General features: G+C 43.9%; 1 protein-coding gene across 5 annotated transcripts; it reads left to right on the top strand.

Moving 5' to 3' along the window:
- The first annotated feature begins 462 nt into the window (after positions 1-462).
- Positions 463-18,161, top strand: ORC2 (origin recognition complex subunit 2). Of its 5 annotated transcripts, none has more exons than XM_030485627.1 (17): positions 463-494; positions 822-922; positions 1,918-2,061; positions 2,352-2,438; positions 3,749-3,838; positions 4,626-4,651; positions 5,927-5,984; positions 6,869-7,053; positions 7,610-7,708; positions 9,385-9,494; positions 11,411-11,543; positions 11,979-12,075; positions 13,756-13,902; positions 14,914-15,085; positions 15,420-15,481; positions 16,264-16,382; positions 17,037-18,161. In XM_030485627.1, the coding sequence occupies exons 2-17, from the start codon at positions 832-834 to the stop codon at positions 17,121-17,123; spliced, it is 1,707 nt and encodes a 568-aa protein (XP_030341487.1). In that variant the 5' UTR covers positions 463-494; positions 822-831; the 3' UTR covers positions 17,124-18,161. The 5 variants fall into 5 exon arrangements, 4 of the variants coding, with proteins under 4 accessions (XP_030341487.1, XP_030341488.1, XP_030341486.1 ...); XR_003991377.2 differs by lacking the exon at positions 463-494 and having other exon boundaries at positions 523-922; positions 17,037-17,238; positions 17,901-18,161; XM_030485628.2 differs by lacking the exon at positions 463-494 and having other exon boundaries at positions 523-922; positions 6,875-7,053.
- Positions 18,162-18,816: the final 655 nt, after the last annotated feature.

The following is an 18,816-nucleotide window of genomic DNA, read 5'->3' as shown; positions in this document are numbered from 1 at the left end:
TTTGGGGTTGGTTTTTGGGGGGGAGATTGGGGGATTTTTTTTGTTTGGTTTTGGGTTTTTTTGTGTGTGTGTGTGTGTGTGTTTTGTTTTTGTTTTGGGGGTTGGTTGGTTTGTTTGTTTGTTAACTTTGGCTTAGGTGGATGGCGGTGTGTAACGCAGGGCACATCTGCAGGATTTCATAGCTCGGACACCTACCAACACGCCAGCGCATGGGCTGAGGCGGGAGGCAGCCACTGGGGGCTGCGTGTGAGTTAACTCTGCCCCGCAGCGCTCATGGTAGCTGCCGCCGGCTGCCTGCGTGTGAAGCAGCGCGGGGCCGGGCCCGGGCCCGGGCCGTAATGAGAGCTCTGCCCGGGCGGCTTCGCGTCGCCACGGCAACCCCAGCCGCCCGCCCGGCGGCTGCGCGATTCGCTGGCAGCGGAAGTCCCGCCCTCCCTACGCGCCCGCGGGCGTGGCGGGGCAGAAAAGGAGGTCGCCGATTGGTGGAGGCAAAGGTCAGTTGAGGCGCAGCGGCTGTGTTCAGTGCCCGCCCCGCTCGCCCTCAGGGAGGGCGGTGGGTTCGCTCATTGTCTGACATGTGACCCCGCTTCCGCCTCCTGCCTGCCGCCGCGGGGGGTGGCCGAGAGCCCGCGGTGAGGCGGCGGTGGCACCGGGAGCGGGCGGGAGCCCCGGGCCCTCCGGAGGGCAGCGCAGTGAGGCGGGGGGAGGGGGGGTGTCAGTTCTGAGGGGTCCTGCGGCGCGCTGCCGTGCTTGCGTTGTGGCAGTGCCCCCTGGCGGCGGGGCTGGGTGGGCACCACGTGACGGGCCCGGGGTGCTCGCAGGGTGCCCGCCATGAGGCGGCTCTCCGGGAAGGGTCGCGGCGCCCTGGAGGTGAAGTTCGTGCCCGACGAAGAGGTGCTGAAGCACATTGCTGACGACGCAGGTACAGCCGGCCCGGCCCAGCGCCGCCCTCTGCTCCCTGGGCGCTGCGAGAGGGGTCCGAGCGGCCGCGGCTGGGAAGGGAGCCCTTCTCCGGTACGCGGGGTGGATGAGCGCCTCGGGAGGGCTGCAAGGCAGGATGAGGCCTTCAGCGTCATTTTCCTTCAACTGCCTTGTCTGCGGTTCATTTCCGTCCCCGCTCCGGCACATGGAAAGGGGCAGCTGCGGCACCGTGGCAAGTGCCCTTAGCTGGAGGTGGCGTGGAAACTTGTTCTCGATACTAGCGCCCGAACCTGTTACCCGTGTGTGTAATGGCCTGGGAGGGGGGGGCACAAACAGCCTGGCTAACTTCCCAACCCCTGAGGTGGTTAAACACATACAGGATCAAATCAGAATGAGGTTCGAGAAGGTTGCTACAGGAGTCTTTTGCTGCAGTTTCGATTACTTCCAAGGTTTGGGACCTCTGTGGAGATGCTTAAAACTTGATTGTATAAAGCAGAGGGCACCCATATCTGAGTTTGCTGTTGGTTCTGCTTTGAGCAGAAGGTCAGATAGATGGTCTCCAGATGTGTCTCAGCCTAAATTCTCACATGAGTGTACTGACAGCCTGTAGGCCAGCTCTTCTCCACTTGTTCCCCTTTCCAAGGGAAGATGGGGGATGCCAGATACCATCCCCTTTGCATGCAATTTGGTACTTCTGTGTGAGTGTCCCTGTTATTTCTCTTCCAAAGTGTGGAAGCTGGTGTGTGTTGACATGGGCATCTTGTCCTCATGGACATGTAGGGGCCAGCTTCTGTGGTAAAGGAGGGCCTGATGGCTGTAGGGCGAGCTGACCACAAGGGCACAGACCAGCTATTCTTTTACCAGGACATCTTTTCGGCGTTGTATTTGTTTAGTGATTTGCACAACAGGAACGTGGTCTCTAAATGGGGTAGCTGCATGCTGTGGCAGTAGAAATAATAAAATAGTAGGAGGTTAAAGCTTTTGTTGCAATCCTAGGCATTAAACTGCGGAAGGACAAGGCTCAGCCAGCAGTCAGTGTGAAAAGATTTGTGAAGAAGCTTGAGAATATCTCAGACGACGAAGCTCAGGAGATCCTGGAAGAGAAGGACTATGTTGCTGCTCTTGGAATATGTGCCCAAGGTATTAGCAGGGCAAACCAAACACAGCTGTGACTTCGGGAGATTCTTGTAGTACCAGAGTTGCACAGTGTTGATGAAATTGCCTTTGGAGGCTGACCAGCTCTGTTTGTACTTGTGGTAACAGGTAGGGAGAGGATAATAATTCTAGGATTTTGTTGCACTACTGATTCATAACACCTGCAATATAAAGAGTCCTTTGAGCCAAATAGTAAAATGTTGCATTCCATCTTCCTTGGGTTGGGAATATACCACTGCTTTTTAAATAGCTACAAGTAACATTTGTTTTCACAGATCCAGTAGGAAATGGCTCAAGTGTAAGTGGTGGTGAAGTTTACTCATTCAAGAGTCCCAAACGCTCCAGCAGATTGGCAGAGCTGGGTATGTTTTCCTCTTCTTTTATTCTTGCTCTGGCTATGATCTTTTTTTGTGTACTCTCTCTGATTTGTCTCTCCTATTTATTCAAAATATATTGAAGTACTCTGCAGTATTTCAGTAGCTTTTTATCTGGCTCTGAATCAGTCTTCCTCAGAAAAAAAAGCACAGGGCTAAGACAAAGCAACAGTCTGGTGAGGAAAACACAGAAGGAAAAGTAGAAGTTTCTTAATGCTGGCAGAGTGGCACTTACACATAGACTAAGGATGGCAGACATTTTATTTGTGTAACTTAGAAGGATATGAGAGTACCTCATTATGTAGCAAAGAGTCAAAAAGAATAGAGCATTAGCTTTGTGTGTCAGGGGATTTCTCCTACTCAGAGTATCTGAGCGTGCTTGCTAGGCTAACTGTGGACTCAGGAGAAGCAAGTAGAAAGTGGCAGTCTGAAGAGGGTGAGTTGTTCTGGTTCAAAGAAGATGCTTGAGCACTGCTGCCAGTGTGTTTCTTCTCACTTGAAGAGTCTTTGTGTGCCCAGCACCATCTGAACTTCTTTAGTGTTTGGCTGTCACAGCTACTGATACATCCTATGGAGGGTGATCCAAGGAAGAGGGGTCATCTGCCTGTATCAGTGTATGGAAACTGGTGTCCATAACTCCTTACTTCTCCTCTGTCCTTCTGCTGTGGCTTGGGAAGTTGTGTGTTTCTTACACCTCCTTCTGCAGCAGAGTAGGTTTCACTGGTGCTCCCTCTTAGTGCCATGACTCAGTTTGAAAACTGAGGCAAGTCATACAATGGAAAGCTAGTTTTCTTGAGAGACTGGTAGCAAGGTATTGGGGCCTTCCATTTCCAGATCAGTGATTCAACTTCTGCTTTTGCCAATAAGCAGTAAAAAGAGGTTGATAGAATACAAGAACCCACCTCCTAGGGAACTGACGTGTTTGCTATACCTGGTGCTTTGCTTAGTCCAGTTCAGCAGTTTTAAAGGACTTGGTGAGTATGACCGAACATTGCTCTGATTCGAAGATATGTGGTCTCCCAGGGAGTAAAGAGTACTTTGCCATTGCCACAGCTATACTTGTAAAATTAATTAACTGAGGAATTCAGTCCTTGAAAAATCTTTGTTAAGGATTACATTCACCATTAGGGTTAAAAAAAAAAAAAAGAAGTATCTGGTGCACTTCCTGACATAGCTATGAAATTGATACTTAGAGAGTGTTTCAGGTGTATGGCTGGCTTATATTCATGGCTGACTAGCCAGAGCTGGGAGTTTTGTACCTGAAGTGAAACTTCTTCCCTTCCCCCTCTTTCCTGCAGCCTCTGAATTAGCCCAGACACCAGGACAGAGTGTTGCACCTGATCACTCCAAGTGCCCTGATAAGACAGCCAAAACCCCTCAAAGCAGCCGTAAGTCCTGTGATGCTTTGCGGAACTGAAGCTGAGTTGGGGTGTTATGTTGGGGATGGGGGTTACGTTTCTGTTTAGGTGGTAGAGTGGATGCTTGAGTGCCAGTTTCTGTCATGCTTGAGTATTCTAGTCAGTTCACCACTGTAGACTGAACTGCTTGGTATGCATGGCCTCGGGCTCACCTGGGTGTCAGATCTTTTATTCTGACCTGGTGGTGTAGAGAAAACAGGAACTTCTCTCATCTGTTGCTGTGACACTTAATGATTTCCTCTGTGTTCAACAGAAATGCTTGCACTTGAGAGAGTTATGAGCTGGGCTGATGTGTTGAGCACCAAAATGGTAGGATTGTGTGGGTGTTCATGTGTAAATTCATGCTTTATTATATAATATTCAAGCAGCCAATGCTGCAGGGAGAAATACAGGTGGGAGAAGTCAGTGCAGGTCAACTGGCAAAAGTGTGTTACTTTGTGCTCAGAAATTGAGTCTGATGTGCTCAGGGAAAGGACATTAGGTCATTTTTCAGCATCTTCCCTCCTGCTGATGGCTTCCCAAAGCTGTGACCAGAATTAAAAGCTGCCTTTTGTGGTAATAACATTGACTGTCTTTGTTCTCTCTTTGCCTACCTGTGAGGAACTAGAAGCTTCCCTCATAGGATTAACCACCCAGGAAGCTGATATTCTGGCACAGTGTATCTTTGAATAGTGAATGCCTGTTTTTCTAATGGACCATCTTGTGCCACTGTTGAAAATACCCAGTATTCTGAACAGTGCTGTTTCTTGCTTTGCAGAACGTTCAAGCAGAGTGCAGCAGAGGGTGAGTTATGACTCTACCTTTCTTGGAGTTTTTTTGTTTTGTTTTTTTTGGTTGTTGTGTTGTTTTGGTTTTTGGTTGGTTGGGTTGGGTTGGTTTTTTTTTTACATTTTACAACTTGAACTGGCCAGTTGCTACAGTTCTGGAAAGGAAGGACAGTACAAATGTCTCTCCTAATCCAATCAGGCAGGAGTAAATCAAGTGAGAACCAGAGCTACTGTTAATCGGGACTATGGGATTTAGAGTCAGTGGGCAAATAGTGGGTTTGACAGCTTGATTAGCATAGGTGGAGACAATTTCCTTGCACCAGACAAATGAGGATGTTAGACAATCATTTGAACTCTTAGCTTTCCAGTTTTTCATCAGAGGAAGAAACAGCCTTAATTATAAGGAATGGCTAGAACAGGAATTCAGGAACTGTGGTGTTGCTGAGTTTCTTTAGCATTGTTTTATGAAAAATAAATTGTGATAATGAGGGGAGATGTAAGTTGATGTCATTTTTTGTGATGCTGCAGAGAGATACTGTCCAGAATTGCCAATTGTGGTGGCTATGAGGAGGGTGCTGTAGAACACTTGGCTTTCTAAAATGGTATAGCATCATACTAGAAATGTGTGCACAGCTTTTCTGGTATAAAGTTCCAGGATGAGATAGGCCTGTAAGAGATGCTGTTTTGGGATGGCATTCACTCCTTGATGATTCCGTATCCACCTTGACAGGATTAACAAAAGTGTTTCGTAAGTATTGCAGACTTGATCTAGTGCCTGAGTTAGACATACGCTTTGAACTTATGTAAGGAAGATGTGCCACTACAATTTGATGAACCCAGGCAGCTTGGATTCCCTTTGCTGTACTTCTGAGCTTAGTATTCTAAGTGGTCTTCTGTCATTCTCGTAGTTGATTTCATAGTGGACTTCCCAATGACTTTAAGTAGACAGTGTGAAGACGACTGATCTGGGGAGCCATTGTCATTGCTTCGGTTTGACTCTTCCTGAGGGGCCAAGGTTGGCATCTTGGTTGGAGATTTCATGGTTTTTTACCCTCCATCTCAGGACATTAGTTGAAAGAATTAAAGCCTTTTTGGAACCTGATCCTGCCCCTCCTCTAGCTCTGAATGGCAAAACAAGAAGTCTCCATACTTATTGCTTGAGCTTTCCCAGTTTATTGTGGACTGAAATAGCTTGGAAATGTAACCACATTCTACTCTTTGCTTGGCAGAGGGCTGTTTTGAGGAGGTATATGTTTCTTCTTCTAATGCATGTTTTCTTTTGCTGTTACAGAATAAAAAGAAAGAATTTGTGTCTACGACACCTTACAGACTCAGGAAGAGGCTAGCAGGTAAAGAGCAACCTTTGCAGTCAGTTCCACAGCCAGTGAAGCACTGTGTTCAGAGGAGGGTGTTTTGCCTGGTAGGCTTCTGCCTGTAGTAAAAATCTGATTCATCCTCCAGAGAGCAGAAATGTCCTTAAGGAAATCTGTGTAGACCTTTTCCCTACCACAGATTGCTAATTAGGTAAGGGGTGGAGGGTTTATAAGCACCAAGTTGCTGAACTTCAGTAACATGATCAAAAGAGACAAAACTCTCGGTAATTAACCTATGCTGATACTTGCCCAATTACTTGGTTCATGCAATTGTCTGGCAATTGCTTGAATCAAGTCATAAAACTTTTTGATGATGGCTGGGACATTCATGCTGAAGTATTTCCCATATCTGGTTGGCTATATGTGCTCAGAATGAATGTAGAGGAGAGTTTAGTGCGGGGCGTTTCATGTTCTGTTTCTTCTTTTGTGTTGAGAGACCAAGACTGAGCCAGATTCTGCCTGTGCTTTTCAATCAGCGCTGGTAACAGAGGTCTTTTACAAAACCTTTATTGCAGATATTCAGCTTGCATGGTTGGCATTTGGGAAAACTGACATGGGATGCTAAGAGAAATAGGGACTTCCACTGTCTGTTTTTAGTAACTTTTTATGGTAGGATTATGTTTCTTAATTGGTATCAGGGAGCAAGCTTTACTAAACAATAAATTATAAGCCTAGAACTGGGAAAGAAATGGCTATGTATGTTTGTGGTCCTCTTAAGCATTTATTTTAATTTTCTGTGAAATATATTTAAGCATCATATGCTTGAAAAACATCTAGAGAGTGTGAGAGAGCGAGATGGTGCAAAATATCTTCTGTGTAAGAAGTCGTTGCTAGCTTTTAACCATAAATTTATGCTCTAGCTCCAGATCCCTATTTAGAAAGTGAGAGTGAATATTCTGCTTCCTGCTCAGAGGAGGAGGATGAGGAAGACCAGAAAGAAGACAACACTGTTTTGTCAGGTCAAAAGACCCCAGCAAAAACGAAGGCTGCATCTACGCCTCCTCCCGGCAACACCCTAGCCAAAAAAAATAAGGAGAACAAGATGGTGAGTGTACAGAAAATATACCCCTAAGCCAGCAAGCATGAAGGAATGTTTAGTGACAATAAGCTGTTGGTGACCACACCTTACTGTAGGGAAGAACTGCTAGACTAATTTCAGATCTAACCAGCTGGACTGGCTTTTGCTGTGCTTCTGAGCAATACCTGTTGGACAGGCATCGTGAGAGCCTGTGGGCTAATCCAGTCTCTATCCTTAGGAGCTCCAGAAGGAGAAGTTCTAAGATGTCCACAAAGGAAGAGACCTTGTACTAAAAAAGGATGAAGAAAGTGACTCCTATAGCACCAAAAGAAACAGATATTACTTTCTGGCTTAGTGTTCTGTTCTCTCAGAACTTCCTCTCTGTCTTCAGGAAAGAACCATCTGACTGTTGGCTTTGGCAGAATGCCACTGTAGAAACCATTTTTGCAAATATCTGCTGGCTTTCTATTCATCCTTGCTCAATGTCTCATACTGGCCATCTTCAAACCTGTGTGTGGGTGCAAAGGGAGAGGGGTAACTTGATAGCCTAAGCAGTGCGGCTGATCTTGCTGTCCCTTTTTAGAGCAACCTGGTGGAGGAATACTTTGAAGCTCACAGTAGTTCCAAAGTGCTCACTTCGGACCGAACGCTTCAGAAGCTGCGGAGAAGAAGATTGAGTCAGGTACACTTGAGAGTGAATCCCACAACTCTTTGAGCTTTTGATTTCTTTGAAGATTTCCCTCATCAGAATTTCCTGATATTGCTATTTTCATTTTGTTTCTGCTGATGCCATTGTTGGTGGTAACACTGATTTAGGTAGCATTTTAAGCATTATGTCTCCTCTGCTGCTCTGAGCAGGGACAGGGCTCAGTTGTTTGAACCTGAGACAGCAGGGAAAATGCAGGGAGAATGCAGTAGCGAGTGAGCAGATAGTTGAAAGCTGCAGTTACCGGCTGGGCTTAAACCACGACACCAGAACAAGTTAAAGTTTGCTTTTGGGGGAGGAGAAGAGGGAGAAGCAGAGTTGCAGAGGCCTGCCCTAAAAATTATCACCATTAGCAAAAGCACTGTTGTCAGTGAAGTGCTTAGGGAAATTACAAGACGTACTGACTGTTTATGTGTAGAGGAAATGGAGAGAGTCCTTTTCATCTGAGCATGATTGGGTCAAGCCACGTGCAGGACTAGGAGAGTTCTAAATGTTGTCACCTAGTCTGTGAAATGCATTCTGTCCTCTTCCAGTTTCTAGGAGACAGGAATGGTCTAACTGTAGTGATTGAATTACTGTATTTTTTTCCATATGGAGCTTTTACAAGACAATTCAAAGCAAGTAGCTGCACCCTACAGAGATAGGTACACAAGGACAGGTGCCAGGGAAGCATGTAAAATACTTGGAGCTCTCGTGTCTATGACTGCTTTTTGCACCCATCTGTGTTTTAAAAGATGGCGTATATGCATATTGCTTGATGTCTGTTGTTGTCTGGAACTGCTGTCCAGAGAGACATCTGGATTCTTTCCTAACAGCCTTGGAAGGAAATCAAGGTTTTCAGTATTAATCTACTGCTGTCTCCAAAGAAATTGAAAGCTTAGCAGTTCTGTCTGTCAGTGCTATAGGTTTGTCTGATACATTGCAGCTGTCTTTGTGTTCTTTCCAGAGTAAACTAGCTTCTACTGCAAGGGAGTGGAAAGCAGAACTGTTAAAATTGAAGAGGAAGGGAGGCCAGTGTAGATTTGATGCCATTTGTCATGCTACTATGCTGTTCAAACATCAACATCCCAGCATACCTTTAAAGCTGAATTAATCCTTTGATTCTTTATGCTTCTGAAATAATAATTTTTCTACATTTAGCTGTCAGTTGCAAATGATTTCTGCTCTATTTCTTTTTTAAGATGACGTTTATGAGCATTCTCCTGTGGTAACAAACACCTGAACCATTGCTAAGCATGTTGATTGGAGCCCTTGCTCCTGTGAGCACGGTTGTGATGTTGGTATCTTCCTGGTACAGCTCTTGGTTCTGTGTAAGCTCTGAATGTTGTCCATTATTTCAGTAGTGGTTTTCCCGTACTCAATAGGAAGAGTTAAAACACAGTGTGATACCAGTTCTGTCCTAGGCTGGCTGCCATTTCCCATTAAGTAACTTTGTTATCTGCTTCGTTTCTCCAGTAGCAAAACTGTGCTTAGAGGGGTCTTCATGGGGAAAAAAAAAACCCAAACCAAATGGATTGAGTGCACTGTCAATGAACAATATTCTGCTCCCTAGCCAGAAAGCATACTGGAGGGGTATTTGTAAGGACTCCAGATACATGTCTTGTTTTTTCTTGGCTTTAACTGACTGTCATCTTACCTCTTTCTCAACACAGCAAACACTGCATGACCTTTTGAAGAAAGCTCCCCTTGCCTATGCTGCTGAAATCAAAGAGCTAAACCAGCTACACGAATCCCTGTTTTCCAAGTGGATGCTGCAATTACAGTAAGTACCCAATGAGAATCACTGAAGAAGCCTCATAAACAGGCACTGCCAGTAAACTTACCCTCATGTCAGCAGCGTTCTGTGGATGAGTTGTGGTGCAACTCTTTTTCTTTGATTGATTGCTTGAATTTAAAATTAGGTGACATCAATTTAGTAGAGTGTTTCCTGTAAACCAGATCATATCTGACTAACTCCTTGAACTGAAAGTCTGAAGTAACAGGAGGTTGCATTCTGTCTGGCTAGTTGGTCTGTGCCTCTGTAAACCAAGATAAGAGGGCATTCACAGGGAACATGAATAATGAGAAAACAGGGAACATGAATGATGAGACTGATGTCCTTTGTGAACAGTCAGTTTTGCTTATAGCAGTGTGATTGGTAGTTGATCACCCATCACCAGTTTCTTCAGTGTGTGGCTGTCGCCAGTGGTGTAGCAGTTACCTTTGAATGCCTACAGTACCTAAGGATCTAGGCATGAAGAAACCTTAATGCTGTTGGAAACATCAGCAGTATAATTTTTATCTGGCTTTGTGTGTATCTTTGTGAGAAGGAGAAAAGACCAAGCGTCCAGGAAAGCAAATGGGAACTGTAGATTTCTGTAAGATGCTGAAGCACCTTACAGAAGGCAGGCCACCAAATCTGAAGTTCTGAGTCACAAGCAGATGTTGGTGAGGAGAAAGCTGCTTTGCAGCTTTGAAGGGAGTGGATGGAACATGAAGAAATTTGTGGTCCATGGGGAGTGACAAAGCATATGAAAAAGAAATTTGCTTTGAAAGTTGGAGAGTTGCAAGAGGAGGAGTTCTGTGACTTGGTGATCTGGACAAATGGTTAGAGATGTATGTGGCAGGGTAGAAGGAACAAATCCATAGATGATACCGAAGTCAATGACAGTTGTTGGACACCTTACCTTTGCCCAGTGCTGTTTGAGTGACCTGATACACTTTCTGATCCTGATACTCTTCTTTCTGGTCAAGATGATAGATTTCCTGCTTCTCAAAAATAAAGCTTTGTGATTCCCTGCTGTGTCCTCTTTATGCTTACCTACCATTTTCTCTGTGGAACAATTAGGATAAGAAAGAGATAGGAGGACTGCTTAATTTTGCTTTGAAATTGTGCTTGTGGATGAGAGTAGAAAACCACTGTGAAGGCTTGCTTATCTTCTAGTAATTTCTGTGACTCATGGTAAGCATTGAATATAATCACTGGTGAGGGGTGAATGGAGGCAAGCCTGGAGTTGTGTCCTGGTTTCTGCTGGGGGAAAGATAATTTTCTTCCTAGTAGCTGGTGCAGTGCTATGTTTCAAATTTAGTATGAGAATAATGCTGATTAACATAACACCAATGTTATAGTTGTTGCGAAGTAATGCTTACCGTGATCAAGGGCTTTTCAGTCTCATGCTCTGCCAGTGAGGAGGGGCACAAGAAGCTGGCAGGGAGCAGAGCCAGGACAGCTGACCCACACTGGCCAAAGGGATATCCCATAGCATAGAATGTCATGCTCAATGTATAAACTGGGAGGAGTTGGCCAGGGAGGGCTGTTTGCTGCTTGGGGACTGGCTAGGTGTCGGACAGTGGGTGGTGAGCAATTGTATTGTGCATTACTTGGGGTTTGTTTGTTTTATTCTCCTCTCTCTATTACCTTTTATTGTTACTATATTTTACTTAAATTGTTAAACTGTTCTTACCTCAACCCATGGGATATTAACTTTTTTTCCAATTGTCCTCCCCATCCCATGGCAGGGATGTGAGTGAGTGGCTGCTTGGTACTCAGTTGCTAGCTGGGGTTAAACCATGACAAGTTGATGAAGCATGAAATTTTGAGAGATAAGACTGCAATGGATCATTTTGCTTAATGAATGTATGCACCTAAAGAGGGACTTGTACTTTTTTGATTCAGTGTATTTGCTCACATTTCTTCAGCTTGGGTTTCAATATCGTGCTTTATGGACTGGGCTCAAAGCGTGATTTGTTAGAGAAGTTTCGTACCTCTCTGCTCCAGGATTCTGTTCACCTCGTGATTAATGGATACTTTCCCAGCATCACTGTGAGATCTGTAAGTGTGTGAAAAGCTTATGGGTTTATCCAATCATCCTGTGTTGCAGATACCTCTGAACTCCTTCAGTGTAAAATGTTAAGGAAACCTGCTGCATCCTGTAGCAGCAGACTCTTGCATAAAGAACAGTTCCTATCTCTCTTTTAAGAGTTTAAAGAAATCGGCCCATGCATTTTCCAAGGAATTGCATTAATTCCCATCATGAATAGATGGGACTAACAGATATTAATAAATATTTATTAGTCTAAAGCCTTATTTTATGTCACTGTTTTGAAAATGGGTAGAAATTTTTGGTATATGTTGACTGACGGGGGGATTTGATGGTAAAAATCCAGTTACCTCCCTCGTGACAGTCAGGGGCTCAGTTTCAGATTTTCTGCACTAGGTCCTTCAGTGCCAGACCCCTTCAGAAGGGACTGTCATTTTCTTTTTCAGATTCTAAACTCCATCACAGAGGAGGTACTAGACCATATAGGGACATTCCGCAGCCCCCTTGACCAACTTGACTTCATCATTGAAAGGTTTAAAGAAGGTAAAATAACTAACCTTATACATAAAAATGTTAGAGTCCACTTACTATTAGGAGAACCTGGATGTTTTCTTCCTTCATAGTTTTCATATGTGCAGTCACGGTTTCTTATAGCTAGTATACTTTCTTGCTTGTAATTTGTGCCATGTACGTGAAAACATTATATGCCCCAGGAATATAAGTGTACATGATCCCAAGCATTACCTCATCCACTGTTTTCACACATTAAGTTCTCTGGAAAGGGAAGGAGGAAGGCACAAGTGTTCTAACAAGACAGAGGCTCCTGAACCCTTTGGCAAACTGAAATTATCATCTCTCTTGCATTTAGCAGAGTGCATTTGTGCCGTATTTACACAGTGCATCTGTAACCATGTGTTTCCTGGTGGAGGACAGGATAGGTAAACTCCAGCTACATGAGGGAAGATGGTTCTTAGTGGCTGCTTGAGGACCTGATACAAATCTTGCTGAAATCAACAGAACAAAGAACTCACAAACAATTTGCAATGACAGTTGCTGACAGATGTCAAGTCCTTTGAGCTGCTCTGGAAAAACATGGCCTGAGGGTCTTTCCGTAAATTTCAGTATAGGCTGGATTAAGGCTTTAATGTGCGTGGTTCATTCATTTAAATTTAATATATGCAAATACTGGCATTAAGATGAAATAAAGGTCGGAAGTGTCAAACAAGCATTGGGTTCAAAAGCAAAATGAAACAAGTATTGCCACACAGAATGCTTGCTGAATTCTTTTTGAATGTCTGTTTCACTGCTTGCGTATACATACACAAATTGCTATGGGATCTGAATTGTGCATGGTGTGGGTGTTTTAAGTATTTACATTCTGATTTCCATCATTACCTTATGAGCATTTCTGGTGGGACTAGGTGAAAAAGACTGATTAATGGTGGTACCCACCTGAATCTACATAAATCCGTCTTGTGTAGTACACTATAGCCGATCTGACTGGGAGTCTGAGGAACTTCCAGTTTCCATTGGCGGCTGAGTTATGTATTCATTTGCACAAAAACTGGCTACTGTTCCAGAATTGTTTCTGGACTCAGAAAACAGCTGTTCCCAGGGATAAGTATCACAGCAACAAGCTTGCTGGAAATTTTAACATCCACGATTTGCATTATCTAAGCTAAATCTTTGTAACTTCCTTTGAGGACTTCGTGGGCAAGATTTCCAATGAAGTTAGTATGCTTTGGATCCAAGCCTGAATAGAAAATGCATTTGCATTGTGTGAGGAGGATCTTCAAGGTCCCAGTCGTGTAACTCAAAAGCAGTGGAACAAACTCTGCTTAGACTTCCATCCAAAAATACATTTGAATGACCTTGAATTGCAGGACTAAAAGTCATAGCTAAAAGGGCAATTCCTGGTAAAAGTTACAAACAAGTGGAAAGTGGATTTTGCAGTTTAAGCTTAAAGAGAAGAGCTTAAACTGCAAAAAGAAAGGTAGGTGTGATGAAAACTGTGAGACACTGAATGGAGAAATCTTAAGTGCTCAGAAACATCAAGTGTGGGATAGAGATCAAAGCAAGCTGTACAAGGAAAGTGATTTGATATTGGAGTGATGAATATGGAGCCTGATGGAATAGACTTGTCCCAGGCTGCACTGGAAATGGGAAACCACTTTGTGTGCAATTTCTTTGATTGGTTCTCTGCTGCTTTTTCTGCTCTTGCAGATTCATCTTTAGAGCTCTACGTCCTCATTCATAACCTGGACAGCCAGATGTTGAGAGGAGAAAGAAGTCAGCAGATCCTTGCACAGTTATCCTCTCTGCCTAGCATTTACCTCATTGCCTCTGTTGATCACATCAATGCTCCTCTCAGTGAGTCCTCTTCCGCCTGACGTAGCAGAGAGAAGAATCCGTATTCTACTTTGGGGCTGCCGAACCTGTTTCATAAGCCCATGTATTACTGTTGATGTGTAAAATGATCTGGTGATATATGTTTGTATGGTGGTAGCAGCTAGAACACCCAGTTGGGACTGTGGCTGTGTTGAATCAAAACTGTACAAAGATACCAAGAATTACCAGTCACTGATCATAATATACAAACAGACTTCAGGCTTCTGGCACCCTCTGATTTAGGGATTTACTGAAATGGAGATTGGATGTTATGTCTGTCATTGTATCTGAACAATTTTGTTTATCAGCCAGAAATTGTTTGCACAGTGCTGACGCTGGAAGGATTGACAGTACATCATCATAGAATCAGAGAATGGTTTAGGTTGGAAGGGACTTTGAAGATCATCTAGTTCTAACCTCCCTGCCACAGGCAGGGACACCTTCCACTAGACTGGGTTGCTCAAAGCCCCATCCAGCGGGCCTTGAACACTGCCAGGGATGGGGCAGCCACAGGTCTGGGCAACCTATGCCAGTGTCTCACCACCCTCACAGTAAAGAACTTCCTAATATCTAATTTAAATCTCCCCTCAGTCAGTTTAAAGCCATTGCCCCTTGTCCTGTCACTACATGCCCTTGTAAACAGTCCCTCTCCAGGTTTCTTGTAGGCCCCCTTTAGGCACTGGAAGCTGCTATAAGGTGTCCCTGGACCCTTCTCTTCTCCAGGCTGAACAAGCCCAGCTCTCTCAGCCTGTTTTCATAGGAGAGGTGCTCCAGCCCTCTGATCATCTTGAACCTGGTATGAAGAAGGGACGTGTGCAAATGTTTTGTTGCAGAGAATTTTTCTTGCATTAACTGCAAGTATCTGGGTGCATGTACTGTGAATTTCACAAGGACACACAGTTTCCTCAGTCCTACAGTAGAACTTGCTTATTTAACATCTTAGAAAAGCTAAATCTCTGAGTTCAGTCTGCTCTTTTTTTTCTCTCTGTCTAGTGTGGGACCAGGCAAAACTAAGCCTCTACAACTGGCTTTGGTATGAGACAACCACATTTAGTCCATATGTGGAAGAAACATCTTATGAGAACTCACTTTTAGTACAGCAATCTGGATCTTTGGCTTTGAGCTCCCTAACGCATGTCCTGCGCAGTCTCACACTCAATGCCAGGTAAGGCACTGTTACACTTCATAGTAGCACTTGCTGAGAATCCAGTCCTTGCTAGGTTATCCACGACCAGCAGTCCCTGGTTTCTGGCAGCAGTATTCAAGATGAAGATGGTAGGACTGAGTTCCAGTTGACTGGCTATTTTAAATGAACAGTGTTTGGATGGCAAGCCTTGCCCAGTGTCAGGATTCATGATGAGGACTTTGTACTTGAGGGAAAAATAACTTAATATTTTCTGATGGGGGGTGGGGTGTGGTTGTTTTCGTTTGGGTTTGGTTTTTTTTATTTTTGGCTTGGTTTTTTTTCTCTTTTGATTTTCTTCTCTTCTTTCACTTAGGGGGATATTCAGATTGCTTGCTCGGTACCAGCTGGAGAACAAAGACAACCCATCTTATCCAGGTATGTACTTACCTTTTCTTATCTGTTTGGGTGTTGCTGTTGCCAGCTCAGTCATAGCAGCACTGGCTTTTGATATGCAGCTTACATTACCAGCAACAGAAGTGCTGTAACTGTTGGCTCAGTAAGACTCAGTGGCATAGACTCTTTCTAGTGGTACTGTGTCTGAATGACAGGAAATCAATAGACTGGCTGGTTCTGAAGGGCCTCCTCTTACTGTTGTCTACTTTGATGTTTAGACGTGACTGAGACAATTGATGGGGGACTGTGGAGTTAAAAAATTAAAATAAAGGAAGAATATGAATTTGCACAGCTAGCACTTAAAGGACCAGGGAAAGGCAGGAGATTCTGTTCAGGTGCTGCTCCTGTCTAAACGGTTTCTCCTGTGTCCCTGATTTCTAGGATACATGTGGAATAGTCTGTCACTGTCGCTAACAGGTGCTGCAGGGGATATGAATAATATGTTAATAGTAAAGAAAGTTGGAAGTAAGATAGAAGAGTTGGAAATTAGGAGAGATTAACCTTGTTAGGAAGTGCATTTAAAGTGCTACTAAAATACCATTAGGCAAACAGGGTGACTGAAACGTTAATTCATCTGTTTTCCATTGATTACTGAAAGATTAGGTTGGCTGTATACTTGAAAGAAGTGATGTGGCTGTAGCCAGTGTGGTCTTAAGCAAAGCAAGATTTGTAGGAGGAGATTGCATGTTGTTACGCAAAAAATCTGGAAAAATCTGACAATCTTACCTCTTCAGTTTCTTGTTTTTGCCTTTTTCTATCTCCAGGGCTGTCTTTTCAAGACTTCTACCAGCAGTGTCGGGAGGCTTTCCTTGTGAACAGTGACCTGACACTCAGGGCACAGCTGACAGAATTCAGGGACCACAAGCTCATCCGGACCAAGCGGGTGAGTTGGGGGAAAAAGATAATTCTGGATATTCAGCCACCTTAAACAAAAACAAAGATGCTTCCTTGCTACTAACTATCCCTAAGACACCACTCTGTAGCTTGCAGTGAGGCTGTATTGTTTGAAGCATCTAGGAAGCAGCAAAGGGCTGAAATTTTGTAATAGCAGCTCTTTCTGTGCCTCCAATTTGCCAACACCCTTTACATGGATAGGGAGCTGTAGAAATACAGCGTGCTTTGGTTACTCAGCAACCTACAGGTCTCTTCTTCCTGAAAACCTTGAGAAGTAATAGACTCTGGAGCCTGATAATCTGCTTCCAATAGTTACCTGTATTTGCACAACGGAAGAATGCAGGCTAGTCCTAATAATGAGGCAGTATAGTAGTTCTAGATATGGGAACACAGTGTTGAGGAGCTGTGTAGTGTCAGACTAACATAGCCCACCAGAAGATTTCTTATATACTGACTTTTCTCAGAATTTGTTCATTTCTAGTGTTGCTCGAGTGAAATATTCCTGGGTTTTAGCAATCTAGTCCTCCTGAGTGCTGGCCAGCTCTCACCCAGACTGCAAATAAACATTGGCGTTGCAGTGCTGTCTAGTGGCTTGCATTGCATTGTGCACCGGTGTTAACGGAATGTGTCTGTCTGTTCTCAGGGAGCTGATGGTGTGGAATACTTATTAATTCCTGTAGATGACAGTACGTTGACCGACTTCTTAGAGAAAGAGGATGAAGATGTGTAACATCTATCTGTTCTCAAAGCGTCTACGGCAATTGCTCTCCAGGGCTGCTGGAGAGGAGCCTATGCTCAGATCTTTCTCCCTCCAACCCCAAGGCTGCTGGACTACTTACTGAAATGTAATAATTGTAATGAATGATGCTTGTTGTTTAACTGCTTCAGGTAGTTTGAAATGTTGACTTTTGTAAGCGAGGCATCTTTTGCTCTGTAGTTAGATTTTGTCTGGGTTGCCTCTTAGCTCAGATGATGCCTTCTTCATATCTATGCAGCCACCCTTACAGCCAGAAAAACAAACTCGGTAAGATTGTGCCTTCTGCTCTCTACCTCACCAGCCATGAGGGTTTGATTGGAGCAGTTTACTTGGGAAGTGCAAATCTCTAGAAGGTCAGAGCTTTAGTTTGTACCAGTGGTGCAACTTTTCTCAACTGAGTGCTTTCCAGTACTCCTTTACCAGGTAGACAAGACTAGCTTCCAGTGTATGAAGAAGCCAAGATTTATAATGCTAAGAGACCTGCCTTGACTGTATGAGGGACTAGTGGGTTTAGGGGACACTGTGAGTAACTTACTGAATTCTGGCAATAGAACTGAAGGACTTGCCCCAAACCCAAGATAATCAAAACTGTCATGGACTTGAGTCATTGCCTCTTGGGGAGGGTGAGAGGATTCAGCTTCTTTCATCTACTTTCCAAGTTGCAATCCAGGAATAGGAAGAGGCTATGAAGTTTTTCTGTGGATTTTTTTAAAAGCTTGATTGTATATATGTATTTTTTTTTTATATCAGGAGAGTCTGCTGATCCTGGAGGAGGCCTTAAGTGCCACTTATAAACTCTCCCTTTTTTTAAGCCCTCAGAGGCTGGGAGGCTGCTGAAGTTTGACAGCTTTTCTTCACTTTTTTTCTCAGGTATGTGGGAGTAAGCCCTATAGTTCCATCAGCTGAAGTCTGCCAGCCAGACTTCAGGGACTCTGTATGTCTAATATTTGGTAGCTGTGTTACAGCTCAGTGTTGTAATAGTTCAATCAAATAAAATGCTAATTTTCATTAGCTTGTCTTTGTCTTCCACAATCTTTGTATGTTATAGGAAGATAGTGATACTTGGGGCAGTTGTGTGAAAGCCTCATTTGCATTATTATGTCAAATATCTATTCCAATCCTCATGCAGAATTCAAACCAATCAGTGAAAATATTTTATATTGTTTTTTATAAGGTATCAAAAATAGTTTCATTACCTTTTAAAACCAGTACACATGTTCTCTGTTTCTAACATACGGAGTAACATTGTTATATGTTCTGCCCCTCACTGACAGAAGCAACAGATAGGTTTTACAGCCTGACTTCTGTGTGTATTGAAAACAGGATATCTACTTATCCCACTGAAAATTTGATTCTTCAAATATATGACCTCATCAGCTTTGCTGGGGAGTCTGATGGGCAAAACTGGCACATGCCAGCAGTACTATCCAGCTTCCTCCCCCAGAACATTTTCCAACAGATGTTCTCTGTTGGTCGCACTTTAATCTGCATTTTACAGGCTGCAATTCCAAAACTTTGCAAAACACATCATATCCTGCTTATCACTACTTAGGCCACCATCAGAATCACTACAACTGGGATCAAGATGTTGTGTCTTACCCAGCGTCTGTAAGTTAGGTGTAGAGTTCAAGAACAAAAACTCTGCCACTTGAAGAGATGTGTTCTT

The sequence above is a fragment of the Strigops habroptila genome, chromosome 5 (genome assembly GCF_004027225.2).
Source record: "Strigops habroptila isolate Jane chromosome 5, bStrHab1.2.pri, whole genome shotgun sequence".
NCBI lineage: Eukaryota > Metazoa > Chordata > Aves > Psittaciformes > Psittacidae > Strigops > Strigops habroptila.
Note: the sequence above shows the minus strand (reverse complement) of the source record. Positions and strands in the feature narration are given on the sequence as shown.